The 14,503-nt window shown below is 43.8% G+C and overlaps 1 protein-coding gene across 2 annotated transcripts in view; it reads right to left on the bottom strand.

Annotated features, from left to right (window-relative positions):
• Positions 1-14,503, bottom strand: part of Usp43 (ubiquitin specific peptidase 43) — an 82,213-nt gene that overhangs the window by 50,347 nt on the left and 17,363 nt on the right. For both annotated transcript variants that reach the window (XM_008855734.3, XM_008855733.3), the window contains exon 3: positions 3,607-3,704. In XM_008855734.3, the coding sequence (XP_008853956.1) occupies positions 3,607-3,704 (98 nt within the window). The remainder of the gene's footprint in view (positions 1-3,606; positions 3,705-14,503) is intronic.

Below are 14,503 nucleotides of genomic sequence, written 5' to 3' on the forward strand. Positions count from 1 at the left end.
TGATAAAAACCAGATTTACCAGTTCTGCCTACGTGAAGATAAGTCAAAGGTCCTGCTCGACCATGGCTGGATTCGCTTCTAATCATGCAGTTATTAAAAATTAAAAAATGAAATAAAAAGTACTGTTTCAAGTTAATGACAGAAGGATGGGAAGTGCACCTGGTTCTCAGAAGTTAAGAAATGAAGACAAAACAAATGTGTCCAGTAGGCCCAATAAAAGCCAGGGAGGCCCTGGGTTTGAGCTCAGTACCTCAAAAGAAAATAGAGTTTGAGAGGAGAAAGGAAAGGGACAGCCTCAGTGTGCAGGGGCCCGAGAATCAACCCACAATTATACACCACCCCCAGTTCATAAAGAAGGCTGACAGCATCCCAGTTGGACCCTCCTTCATGGAAATGACAAGAAGCAACAGTTCTCATCATTCAACAGGGTCAGCTTGGAGCTGTCCCCACCCCTATCACTGCAGAAAATCACCACTCAAACCTCAAAAGCCCTCCCTTCCTTGGGCTCCCTAACGACACTTTCTCTGGTCTGTAGGCTCTCTAGCTCAGAGTGGGTATTTTTAGCTGTTAGCAGCCCATTTTCAGCAAACGCCTTTGCCTCTTAGGTTCCTACAGGAGATAAATCTACTGTTAAACCTTAACATTTGCTGGGTTCAAATGTCACTTCCTCAGAAGCCCCGCCCCCAACTCTACAAAGTCAGGGACCTGTAGTACATACTTCAAGTACCCTCAACCCTCCCTCCAAAGCACTCATCAATAACGCTTACATAAAAACCGAAGTCATTCTTAATGATCAACTCCCTCAGTCCCTCCACCTCCCACCCTTAAACCCTCTAGCAAGTCCTGATGACTCTACATCTAAAAGCCATTCCAAACCTGCCATGCCCCTCCATTTCCACAGTTCTGGCCCCCATTGCCCCCTAGTAGAACAACTCCTGCTTCCTTTCCTGCCTCCTTCTAATGCCTATAATAACCAGAGTCCTCTCTGAGATTGATGAACTGAACTGGTCTACACCCACTTTAACCTCCGCAGCAGCTTCCTGTGCACTTGCCACTGAAGTCCACCCTTATACCGAAAGTCTTCCATGCAGGTCCCCGCTCACGACCCAGAGAGTGAGGGACCTTCCCCTGTGCAATGGGTTTCCTGCTCCAGTAGAAGGTATCAAACTTCCAAAGCATCTCAGATGCTCGCTTCCTGAACCTCCTGAACACTTGGTCACTCTCAAAGACAGCCATCCTATCCTATTCATTTTGTTAATGACTGTCAAATATACTATAAATCCTAAATCGGGGGCAGTTTTAAGTGGCCTCTTCCTGATTAAACATAAAGAATAAAAGTTCTCAGGAAGTATGGAAGTACATGGCTGGAAGTTGGGGAATTCTAGAAGACTGAATGTCACCTTGTTTGAAGAGAAGTAATTAAGAAAAGAAAGCCACCAGGAAATCTTGAAGACACAGCAGAACAAAGGCAAGTGGCCGTCGTCCAACAAATAGAGACAGCACTGCTCCTAAAGGACTTAATGCTACACCCAGAAGGAAGCCTGACTCTGTGCAACTAAAAAGCACAGACAATCAAGAGCCAAAACATGAGATGGAAAGGCAGCAGAAGAGGAAGAATTACAAAGAAAGTAGAGGCAGGCTCAAATTCAGAGACCAAGGAAGACAGAGCTGCCTCTGCCACTAACCATGGTCCCTGCAAGAAGCCCCAGCCCAGGCTATAGCACTTGCTGCCAAGACTCTTGTAAGAATACAAATTAACAGGGGCTGGAGACACAGCTCAGTAAGTAAAGTGTTTGCTGTGCATGCATGAGGACCCAAGTTTGATCCCAGGACCACACAAAAAAGCCAGGCCCGGAGGCATGCATTTATAATCCCAGTGCTGGAAGGTGGAGACAGGTGAATCCCTGGGGCTCTTTGGCCAACCAGCCTAGCCTTATTGGCGAGCCCCCGGCCAATGAGGGACCCTGTCTCAAACAAATAAAAACAAGATAGATAGCTCCAGAGGAACAACACCAAAGTTAGCATCTGCACACATGCACAGACATACACATGTACCCACATACACACAGACATACATACATACACACATATACAAACAGTATTAATTAAATATATTTAAGCATATATAAGTTTAAGCATATTTATATTATATAAATGGAGTGAAGGATGTCACTTAGAATAGAACACTTGCCTAACATGCATGAGACCCTAGGTTCAATCTCCAACATCTCAAAACAGAGTAATGATAAATTATATAAATGTAACCCATAGCCTATATATTATTTAACTAATTATATGACAGATATTTATATATTATCCTATATATTATGCCATATATTTCATTTAAGTATATAAACATAAATGTTTTATATAATGCTATAAAATGCATGTTTTAATAATATATAAATAAGTAAATATGGAATCTAATGAAGTTGAGGGTAGAATGACAATTACGAGAGGCCAGGGGGAAGGGATGGCAGGTGGGGAAATGCTGATCAGTGGGCACTAACTCAGAAGTTCTGCGTTCACCTGTATAATGGTGTGACTACAAATAAGAATAACATATTATGCATTTAAAAATCTACAAGAAACTATAATTCCAGCACTCGGGAGGCAGAGGCAGGTGAATCTCTGGGAGTTTGAGGCTAGTCTGGTCTACATAGTAAGATCCAGGCCAGCTGGGGCTACAGGGAGACCCTGTCTCAAAAAATAAATAATAAATAAATAAATGCTAGCTACAAGAAAGGATTTTGAGTTTTTACCATCAAGTAAAGTGACTGCTTGAGGAGACAGAAATGTTAAATATCACTTAAATATTAAACTTTGTATACATATATCAAAATATCACACCATTAATATGCTCAATTTTGGTTTTGTTGCAGCTAAAACAATAATGTTTTAATGTTGATATCTGAAACACACACATGAGCATCTCACCTAAGAACACTTTTCTGTAGCCAATGGTTCCCTGAAATCCCATCCTCTTCTCATTCCACCTTTAAGCTCGTATCCATCCTTGTTGAGGACATTCCTACCAAGTGGATCTTATTCAGCTGGCAAAGCCCAGCAAAAGACACAGCTGGTCCAGGCAGCCTAGGGCTGCAAACCTCCTCTTTGACATCTCATTGCTGTAAGGACTTTTTACTAAACATTGATAATTCTTAGAAGCATTCTGCCTTATGTCTCTGTACTTTCATACAGAAATGCCTAAAGAAAGTACATGCTTCCTGAAGTCAAAGGCTACGGGATGGTTTTTCTATCCTCCATGTTGTTTTCAACTCACAATGACTTGCTCAGCTGGGCTCTCTGGCCACACCAAGCAAACAGGAAGAATCTCCCCAGCATCTGTGTGCCTTCGGGCTGGAGAGATCCTGGCCTCCATATTCCAGACCTACAGGGCTGCCCTCTAGTCACTCCTCCTTCAATCCTTCAAGGGACAGGAAGTCATGAAGAAGAAGAAATCCTCAAGGTCAGAAACAACAGGAGTGAGTGACTCCTTGGGCTTTGCGGTGGGGGAGGAAAGGATGCTTGTGGGGTTTGTTGTTCTTAGACGGACTGGCGATGAGAGGCAAGTAGCTACATCCTAAGCATGTATCCCCCTCTTACCTGTACTGTGCTTGAAAGTGGCTCTGCACAAAGCTCTGGCTTAGAGAAAGTGGAGCTGTAGTGGATGGGAGGTTCTCCTTATTGGCTTCTGGGGGCAGCTGCAAAGAAACAAGAAAGGAAGCAGATGACATCCTGTCAACATTACCTGCTGTCACACAGCTGCTTCCAGACCTCAGAGCCCATCACCTCCCCCAATGCCCCTATCAACTCTTCCTGAGCCTTGTGAAGCCTTGACCTTCAACACTGCCTTTATCATTACTTAATGTTCTCAATCCTCCAGTCTCCCAGAGTTGGTGGGGTGGGGAGAATGCTGAAAGCAAAACTGAAGGATAAATCATAGCGAAAGCTCATACACACTCCCAGCCCCAGAACTTCCCTGGGGTTGATGGTGCTCTTCTCCTACGTTCTTCTGGGACCTCAGTGACAAGAAGCCTCTGTACATGTCACTTGGGAGGACGTGCCACACCAAATCTCTCCACATCCACCTACTAATTCATTCCTGTCCATATTTCCCAGTGAGTCAGTTTTCATGTTAGTATAGGCCAGCTCTCAGACAAAGCCGGTTTTAAATTTTACACTGCGATGCACAATGAGCTTCCTTCATTTTGCATCTAGGGGTTCTCCTGGGTACTCCTTCACATTCTCCTGTGTATTCCTTTCCTGTGTAGCAAGCTATTGCAAACTGGTAACTTGTAATGCTTTGAATGAGAAATGTTCTCCATTAGGTTCAAACATTTTAACACGTGGTCTTCAGTTGGTGGCACTGTTGGGGAGGCCACTGAACCTTTAAAAGGTACAGACAGCCTTGCTGGAGGAAGTGCGCCACCATGGACAGGCTTTGAGAGTTCACAGTCCCACTTCCAGTTTGCTCTCTCTGGCGTTTGTCTGAGCTTTTGGCTCTGGTCGCCATGCCTGCTGCTTGCTGCCATGCATCCCTGCCACAGTGAATTCTTATCCCTCTGGAATCACAAGCCCAAATAAACTCTTCCTTCTATAAGTCGCCTTGGTCATGGTGTTTTATCAGAGCAACAGAAAAGTATCTCTAATACATGGCTTCAAGCTGGACTTTAATCATAGCACTTGGGAGGCAAGTGGATCTCTGTGAGTTTGAGGCCAGCCTGGTCTACATTGTGAGTTCCAGGCCAGCTGGGGCTTCAGGGAGACCATGTCTCCAAAAGACAAAGACAAAAAAAAAAAATTTAAAAAGTCCAATGTGATCCTCAGGTACACAGAGAGTCTGAGGCCAACATGGGTTACATGAGACCTGCCTTAGTTACTTGTCTCATTGCTGCAACAAAATACCCCAACAGAAGCAACTTAAGAGAGAAATGGTTTATTTTGGCTCACAGTTCCAGGGCACAGTCTATCATGTCAGGAAAGGCATGACAGCAGGAGCTTGAGACAGCTCGTAACACTGGATCCACAGTCAGGAAACAGAGAGATGAATGCTCATGCTTAGCTAATTTTCGCCTCTTTCTGTACACCAGGACCTAAGCCCAGGGAATGGCGCTGTGCATTATCAGGGTCTTCCCACCGCAATTAACCTAACCAACATACTCCCTCACAGGCATACCCAGAGGCTAACCTAACCAAAATAATTCCTTATAGATGTGCCTGGAGACTAGTCTCCTAAGTGATTCCCGATACTGTCACGTTGATGATCAAACCTAACCATCTTAATATAAGACCTTTCTTTTGGGGGGGGGGTCTTTTTGAGACAGGGTCTCCCTGTAGCCTCAGCTGCCCTGGACTCACTGTGTAGACCAGGCTGGCCTCGAACTCACACCAATCCGCCTGCCTCTGCCTCCCAAGTGCTGGGATTAAAGGCTTGTGCCACCACGCCTGGCTAAGACCTATTTTTTTAATAATAAAAATAAAACCAAGTAAGTGGCTTCAGAGAAAAGAAACCTATTCTCTCATAGTTCTTGTGATTGAACATCCAAAGTCAGCATTAACAGTCTGAAAGCAAAGTGCTGACAGGCATCACCCCCTCTAGAGGCTCTAGGCAGGAATTAACTTCTTGCCTCCTTTAGCTTTGGTGGCTGCTGGAATTACTTGGCTTTTGGCCATGTCATTCAATCTTCAGGGCCGGCATCTTCAAATTTCTCTCTGCTGTGTTTCTACACTGCCTTCTCCCCTGGGGTCTCTGATCTCCCTCTGCCTCTCTTATAAGAACATTCAGTATTACATTAAGGCTACCACTAATAATATGAACCACTCCAGCTTTCTAGTCTCTCTAAGTTTCTTTACCGCCTACCCATCCACACCACACCGGAGATATAATTACTTATTAAGGCCCTGCTAAAAGGCCATTTCAATTAAAGCCACTCATAATATAAAGCTATTTGGTAAAATGTCTGCACATTCAGATATTAAGGGCCCACCTGAATAATCCAGGTTAATTACCCCTTCTCAACATTCTTTTTAAAGACTTATTTTATGTGTATGAGTGTTTGTCTACGTGTATATATGTGCACCAGGTGTGTGCCTGGTGCCCAAGGAAGTCAGAAGGGAGTCAGATCCCCTGGAACTGGAGTTACAGTTACAAGCTGCCATATGGATACTGGGAATTGAACCTGAGACCTTTGGAGAGCAGCGACTGCTCTTCAACACTGAGCCATCACTTCAGCCTCCAAACTCAACATTCTTAATTTAATCACATTGAGCAAAGGCTCAGTTGAATAAGATAACATCAAATCCAAATCCCTGCAACCTGTAGGTATCTTTCTGGGCCAGTTTCTATCTCTCCTACCTTGGGGCTCTAGCCTACCCCAGTGTCACCAATCTCTTCTGGAAGGCTACCACTAATAATATGAACCACTCCCGCTTTCTAGTCTCTTTAAGTTTCTTTACCTCCTACCCATCCATACCACATAGGAAATATAATTATTTATTAAGGCCCTGCTAAAAGGCCATTTCAATTAAAGCCACTCATAATATAAAGCTATTTGGTAAAATATCTGCACATTCATGCAGAGCCAAACATAAGGCATGCCTGAGAACACTGCTTTTTGATTTTTTCATTATCACTCCCCTCACAGTCATTTCAGACGTGTTTTCCTAATTACCCCCAACACAAGGTGTGACATAACACTGCATGTGTCTGTGTACTAAATGAGTATCTGTCTCCGAGAACTAATTTTAAGCACTCTGGGGCCTTGGGCACTTCCTCTTGGCTTCCTGGTCACCATGGGCTAAGCCTTTCCTCCCCTACACTGGGAATTCTCTCCCAAGGATGACACGAGTGACTAAACCATTCAACTTTTCTAACCCAGTTAAGTAAGTTACTTGTTCTCTGTTTTTATCTTAGTCCATTTTTTGTTGCTATGGTGAAATACCCAAAACTGAGTAATTTATTCTTTTTTGTTTATTTGTTTTTTGTTACGTTGTTTTATTTTTGAGGTAGGGTCTGCTATAGCTCAAGCTGGTCTCAAACTCTGTCTCGCAGGTTGGCCTTTTACCTCCTTCCTGATCCTCCAAATGCTTCCAGCCAGAGGCCTAAAAGCAATGGGCCAAATGACTGACCATGGGCTGCAACATAAACATTTCCTCCTTTAAGTAACTTTTTCTCAGGTACTTGGCCTGGCAATAGAAATCTGACCCACACCATCTGCACAGAGAATGAAAGAACACTCAGAAGATCTCACAGGCAGGTAAGTGCTGATGGAGTTCAAAAAGCAGAGGGCAGAGCCCGGCAAAAGGAATGCACATAAAGTGCCTGGGAAAGCACACCGATGAGCACAACTTTCATCAAAGGACATCAAAAGTGGTTGGAGTGATGGTTCCATGGTTAAGAGCACTGGCTGTTCTTAGAGACGACTGGGGTTCAGTTCCCAGCACCCAAATAGTGACTAACAACTATTCTTAATTCTAGTTCCAGGGGATCCAATGACCACTTCTGACTTCTACAGGTACTGGTGCATTTACATGCCAGCAAAACACTCATACACGTAAAATAAAATGTAAAAAAAAAAAAAAAAAAAGTGTTATTCAGTCAATTTTTTGTACTTTTTTATTGAATGTTTGTATATTTCATACAGAACATCTTAATCATCTTTACACCTCCTTCTCCACTGGCACCCTCCCATAGCCCCCCACCCCACTGGAATTCATACACTCTGTCATTTGTGTTAAGGCCTATCATGTCAAGTTAGTGTCCCCAGACGTCCCTCAGTGTAAGTTCATCCAACTGGGGTCTAGCCAGCCTATCTAGAGTCCCTCCCTTTAGAAAGATCAGCAGCAATCAGCTGTAATCAGTAATCAGCTGCCAATAATTTTCCAAGCAGGATTTAAAGCCCTCTCAATGAGAGGAAACTCGTGTGTGGTACTATAAACACGGCCAAATATACATGGCTGGAGTGGTCTTAGAAAACTCCAAGGCTGTCACATTCCTAGACAAATGTAATTTCTTACTATGTGCAAAACATGGATCCTTATATTTACAGACAAGTATCCCAGTCAGCACTCATCAAAGAAGCTTCTTTTGCAACAGACAGAGACTACTACAGAGTTCCACATCTGGTCACACACTGACACTGTTTGAATTGCCCAAGCCTAAGTGACACATCTACAATGCAACCTCTACACCTAAGGCTCACAGAACATAGAACACTAACGCATCTCCCAGTTCTCATTAATGACGCTCCCTCATGCAACAGAGGATCAGGAACACAAAGGTCACAAATGGCCAAAGCGTGGAGAGTAAGAGTCTGTAGAGTATGTATTTGTATATTAAACTCTGCCCATCCAGGACTCAGGGACCACTGTAGAAGAGAGGGCAGAAAGATTGTAAGAGCCAGGGAGGAGATGCATGACCATATGGAAATAGAGTCCTACAGGCTCCTGGGACCTTACTCATATGAACCTACAGCATTGGTATCAGCATGCACAAGACCTATGCAAACTCAAGCAGACAGAACCCCAGCACAGAACCGTGGAAATGGGCAATAAAAAATGTTTTAAAGTACATTAAAAAATAAAAGGATACTGGGTTTGGTGGCACACACCTTTAATCCCAGCACTCAGGAGGCAGAGGTAGGTGGCTCTCTGTAAATTCAAGGACAGCCTGGTCTACATAATGAGTTCCAGGCCAGTCAGAGCTACATAGTGAGACTCTATCTTAAAAAAAAAAGAAGAAAATTTAAAAGGAGGCTAAAAAGAAGGAGAAATGATAGAGGGGCAAGCAAATGGGTCAATATGTGATAAAGATAATTCGATAAAATATAAATTGCAGATTCCAGGTAGTAGGTATGAGTGATGAGTGTTCACTACATAATGAATTCAGTATTTCTACATTATGAAATTTTTCATAATAAAATAATGGGACAAATAGGTGATGAGTATTTGGGATGGACTGTGTGATGGTTAGCTTTAATTGTCAACTTAGAATCATCTGGAAGAAATCTCAACAAAAGACTGTCTATTTGGGGTTGGCCTGTGGGCCTGTCTGTGGGAGAATGTCTTAATAAAGTTAATAGATATGGGAAGCACCACTCTTTAGATAGGATGTCCTGACCTGTACAAGAGTGGAGAAATCCAGTTGCAAGGGAGAATGCATGCAGTTATTTCTCTCTGCTCTTGACTGCCGATGTGATGCAAGTTCTGTCTGCCACCTTGACTTGTCCAAAATGATGGACTGTCACCTGAAACTGTGAGCTAAAATAAAAGCTTTTTCCTGTAAGTTACCTTCTCTCAGGGTATTTTAGCACAGCCACTGAAATAAAACCAAGGACAGATAGTCACTTGCATTGCCTCAATACTTTATTGTGCCCAATTTGACTAAAATACTAGATGTGGAAAGAAAGGGAAGTAGAAAACAGAGCTGGGAAGTGAATCTGGTACCAAGCTGTTGGGGCCTTCAGAGTCCTAAGGAGAACTATGTCCTTGCTTCAGTAAAAAGCAGAAAACCTCCTTAGGTTTCGTTCCTAATACTGAAGAAAAAGAAATTATAAATAACTAGACAGACAGACTCAATCAGACTGTCAGGGTTCAAATTCCTACATGGGTACCAGGCTGCTGGAGTTACTCAATGTTATGGTTTGAATCTGAAATATCCCCCACAGGATCATGTTTTGAACACCCACTCTCCAGTTTGTGGCTGTTATCAAGGGTATGGAGCCTTTAGGAAACAGGTAACCAGGAGCAGGCTTTTAAAGGTTAAACCAGCCTCCAGTTCCAGAAGCAATGTTAACCCAGGCACCAACTCATGCTCCACCTCATGCTCTGATGCCATCTTCTGACTTCCATGGGCACTGCATGCATGTAATGCACTTACATACATGCACGTACAACATTCATATACATAAAATAAAAATCGAAAAAATTTTAAACAGTCATTCATTCATAGATAAATAGACAAACTCAGAACAGTGCCTGGCATGTGGTGAGCACTGCACAGGTGGTGTTTGTTGCACAATGGGGTATCAGATATTTTTTAACCAAAGTGGTAGCTCCATTCTTACAGAGATATTTTAACATGAAGAAGGACAACCTAGAGAATAGAAGGTTTAAGAACCCAAGTGACAATCAGGTGAGCGAGAGCAGAAGCCATGAAGATGAAAAGATGGGAAGGGGGAGATCCAAGACATCCTGTGCAAGTGGCTCTTGTGGAAGGGGAGAGTCAAGAAGACATCCTGTGTAAGTAGCTCTTGGGGAGGGGGAGAGCCAAGACATCCTGTGTAAGTAGCTCTTGGGGAGGGGGAGATCCAAGACATCCTGTGTAAGTAGCTCTTGGGGAGGGGGAGAGCCAAGACATCCTGTGTAAGTAGCTCTTAAGCCAGCACCTGACAAGGAAGAAGAAAGGAAGAGATGAGGACAACTAACTCCAAGGTGCCCATCCAAAGATGACTAGGGAACAGCAGTGAAGTCAGAGTAGCAGGGGCTTGGGAAAGAAGTACTAAGTTCAAAGGTGATTCAGCAGCCAGGCAGAGAAGTGGAGTAGGAAATATAGACAGGGGCCTGGAGGTGTGAACTTGGATAAATTATGGAACTGGGACATTCTGACTACACAAGATTTATCGTTCTTGGAACCCTGAATCCAGTCTCTGGGTGGGGAGGTATGGCATGCTGTCCTCTGAGCACAGCACTGCTGTGATTACCCACAAGAGACCCTCAGAAAGATCCAGCCTATTGTGGTCCCTCATAGGAGAGGCTGGGGAGGGTCATTAGACCCTCACCTGGGATTCCAGCCATTCCCTCTCTCTCATACACCCCATCAGCTGTCCGTAATCCTGACCCAGCTCCACGTGGTCTCAGGAGGTACTTGAGAACATGGGGCTGGTAGGTTAACTTAAGGAGAGGATTTGACCTCCCAAATATAGCTTTGAAAGGTCTCTACCCACACTGGGATGGGACTTTTAGTGGTGCAGCCATTTGGGGGTCACCCACACTCCTGTAAGTAACCCCTTACCTACACCCCTGTAAGCCCAATAGATTCACTGGTTCACCAAGCTAGACATCAGTGGAATGGTTACTCTGGTCTGTCACTGGTGCCTTATCTGGGGTAAAAAGACATTTGTTCATGCGTCCCTATGAAAAGTTTAACAGGAGGGCTCTTTTGGCAGGGACGTTATTCACCTCTAACAAGAGCCAGGTCCCTCCCCAGAATGTGAGCCCTGAGTAGAGTGACCGAAGGCAGAAAAAAACAATTCTAGTCATCGTAATCAGGCAAGAGAACTCAGCAGTTCCTGCCACTGAGACCCCTCCTGTCAGAGCTGTGTGGTTCTAGAGAAGATATTCCCATAATTCTGTGTGCTCCTCCCTGGCGTTCTGCACCCCTCTCCATGCTCGGCTCAAGTTGCTTGCAACCAAAGAATTCACAGTGACACAGAATGCTTCTACACAGGAATGACAAGATGAGAAACTGCAAGGGCTGCAAATGGGGTCACCTAGGGATGGCATATGGAAAGAAAATCCCAAAGTGGATAAGGTGAAAGGCAACAGAAAGTCATTTGGAAAGCAGGAACTGTGAGGCCAGAGGAGCATGAAGCCAGCCTGCTAGCTGAGCAACTGTGCTACCCATGCTCACACAGAACAGCATCCCTCAGTACAAGACTACGGTGGAAATCAAGAGATGAGGTATGCACCAACATGGAGGCTTCCATCCAAGGTCTCCAGAGGCTGAAACAGAATTCAAGGCCAGCCTGGGCTACATAGTGAGTTTCAAGGCCAGCTTAGGTTACAGTGTGAGTTTGAGGCCAGGCTAGGCTACAGAATGAGACCCTTTTTCAGAGAGAGACAGAGACAGAGAGCTTGCCTCTTGCTTAATATACATTGTTGGCTGCTGGTTTTCCCCCTAAACTCATTCCCTCCTCTATTCTGCAAAAGTGGCATTTTCTGAAAAAACAAACTGTCCAAAAAGATTGTTGATGTGCTGATGTTTAGAGGGTAGTGAAAATCCAGTCCTTGCAGGATGAAAACATTTGAGAATCGTTAAAGTAATGGAAAAGAGAGTGGTCCTTATGTTTTCTATTCCGGTTATAAATAAATCTAGCTATATAGCTTTCCTGTATCCAAACAGAGATAACTTCAAAAAGAAAAATCATTCAGAGTTACACAGAGGAGAGGAGCTCTCTGTGGAAAAGGGAAAGTGCTATCTCTGCTGAATAATCCCAAGGGCACTGGCCTCCTGCCATCAAGCAAATACAGCCAGGCCTCAAGATGGTCCAACTTCCAAGAGCAACTTCAGGAGGACAGAGGAAAAGACAGCTGTTGGTTTCATTGGGTCAGAGTGAGGCTAGGTAAGCACCTCTCCCTGGTCAGCAGCCATCTCCTGGCCCCACTTTGGGATGCCTACTCCTAATACTCCTGGCTCACTGAAGGACAGGTAGCAGATACAGTAGATCAAAAGGATAAGGAGTCTGGAATCAGGTTGAGTGGTTGGCAGGCTCCATCATGTAGGAGTATGTCAGTCACTAAGAGTCTAGATTTGTGGTCTGCAGGATGGCTTAGTGGGTAAAGGCACTTGCCACCAAGTCTGACAACCTGAGTTTGATCCCCAGGTCCAACATGGTAGAAGAAGAGAATTGACTCCTATAAGCTGTCCTCTGACCTCCACACATGTGTTGTGGCACACATAGACACACATGCATACAGAATCTTACTCCTTCCCATTTTTCTTTTGCTTCTCAACCACCAGCTGATAAGCAACTTGTTCCCCCAGATGCTCCCACCATGAGATACACCCTCACCACAGCACAAATACAGTGGGTCCACCTGAAACCTTCAAAATGATGAGTCAAAATAAACCTTTCCTCTTCATAAGTTGGTTATTTTGGGCATTTTGTTTCAGTAACAGCAAACTGACTAACACTGTTGTCTATCCCAACTACTTTCCAGATAAAAAGAACTCCTCAATATATAAGGAGAGGAAAGCAGAAATGAGTCCTCATTTACACAGCAGTAGGAAGTGGGACCACCTGTCTATATGTCTCCTCTTCTCTAGTGGGTAACTGAGAAACACAAGACCCCCTTAGAAAATGAGTCCAGCACATTGGACTTGGAAAAGATGGATCCTGACTCAATTCTAGTTCCACTAAGTAGAATGACCCTTGCTCGGTATGGTGGAACATGCCTATAATACCAGCACTTGAGAGGTAGAGGCAAGAGGATCAGGAGTTCAAGGTCATCCTTAGCTACATAGTGAGTTCAAGTCCAACCTGATCTACATAAGACTCTATCTCAATAAAAGAAAAAAAGAAAAAAATAATGAGTCTGGACAATTTTCCTAACCTGTGTTTCCCTTCACTAAAGAACATAAATTATCCCTGGGCTGGGCATGGTGGCACACACCTTTAATTCCAGCACTTGGGAGGCAGAGGCAGGCAGATCCCTGGGAGTTCAAAGCCAGCCTGGTCTATATGGCGAGTTCCAGGTCAGCTGGGGCTACACAGAGACCCTGTCTCAAAATGCCAAAAAAAAAAAAAAAAAAAAGAATATGAATTATCCCTCTAAGTATTAAAACGTGAGGACTATTTAATTCAACATTTACTGAGTATCTACCATTGTTCTAGTTTGCTTTTCTATGCTGTGATAAACACCATGACCAAAAACAACTTGGACAAGAAGGGGCTTATTTGGCTTACACATTCCAATCACAGTCCATCACAGAGGGAAGCCAGGACAGGAACTCAAGGCAGGCTCTTGAAGCAGAAACCATGAAGGAACACTGCTTATTTTAAGGCTCACTTCCAGGTTCATGTTCAGCTCCCTTTTTTATACAGCCTAGACCCACCTGCCTAGAGATAGTATCACCTGTAGTGGGCTGGGCTTTCCTACTTAGCCATCAGGAAAATGACCCACAGACATGCCCACAGGCCAATCTAATGGGGAAAATTTCTCAATTGAAGTTCCCTCTTCTCAGGGAAGTTGACAAATTGACAACCAAGATTAACTATCACAACTAGGTAGTAAAATAAGTTGTGAAAACCAACAAGTTAGATATACAATAGAGAATATTCAATAAACAGTATCTCCAATGTGTGTAAAGACATTTCTGATTTCAAAATGTGTTCATTTAAATCATGGAAGGCAATCCAGGAGTGGTGGCATACTCCTTTAATCCCAGCACTCAGGAGGCAGAGGCAGGTAAATCTCTGTGAGATCAAGGCCAGGAAGGTTTACATAGGAAGTTCCAGGCCAGCTGGAGCTACTGTGAGACCCTATCTCAAAACATACAACACAATGCAACCTCTGGGACTTTAAAAGCAGTCCTAAGAGGGAAGTTTATAGCTCTACGTTCCTACATTAAAAAATTAGAAAGAGCCCAAATAAATGACCTAACATTGCAACTCAAGACACTGGAAAGGCAAGAACAAATGAAACCGAAACCCAGCAGAAGAGAAGAAATAACAAAAATCAGAGCAGAAATTAAGGAAATAGAAACAAAGAGAACAATAAA

This window comes from Nannospalax galili, unplaced genomic scaffold (assembly GCF_000622305.1).
Source record: "Nannospalax galili isolate Female #2095 unplaced genomic scaffold, S.galili_v1.0 scaffold146, whole genome shotgun sequence".
In the NCBI taxonomy this organism is placed as follows: domain Eukaryota; kingdom Metazoa; phylum Chordata; class Mammalia; order Rodentia; family Spalacidae; genus Nannospalax; species Nannospalax galili.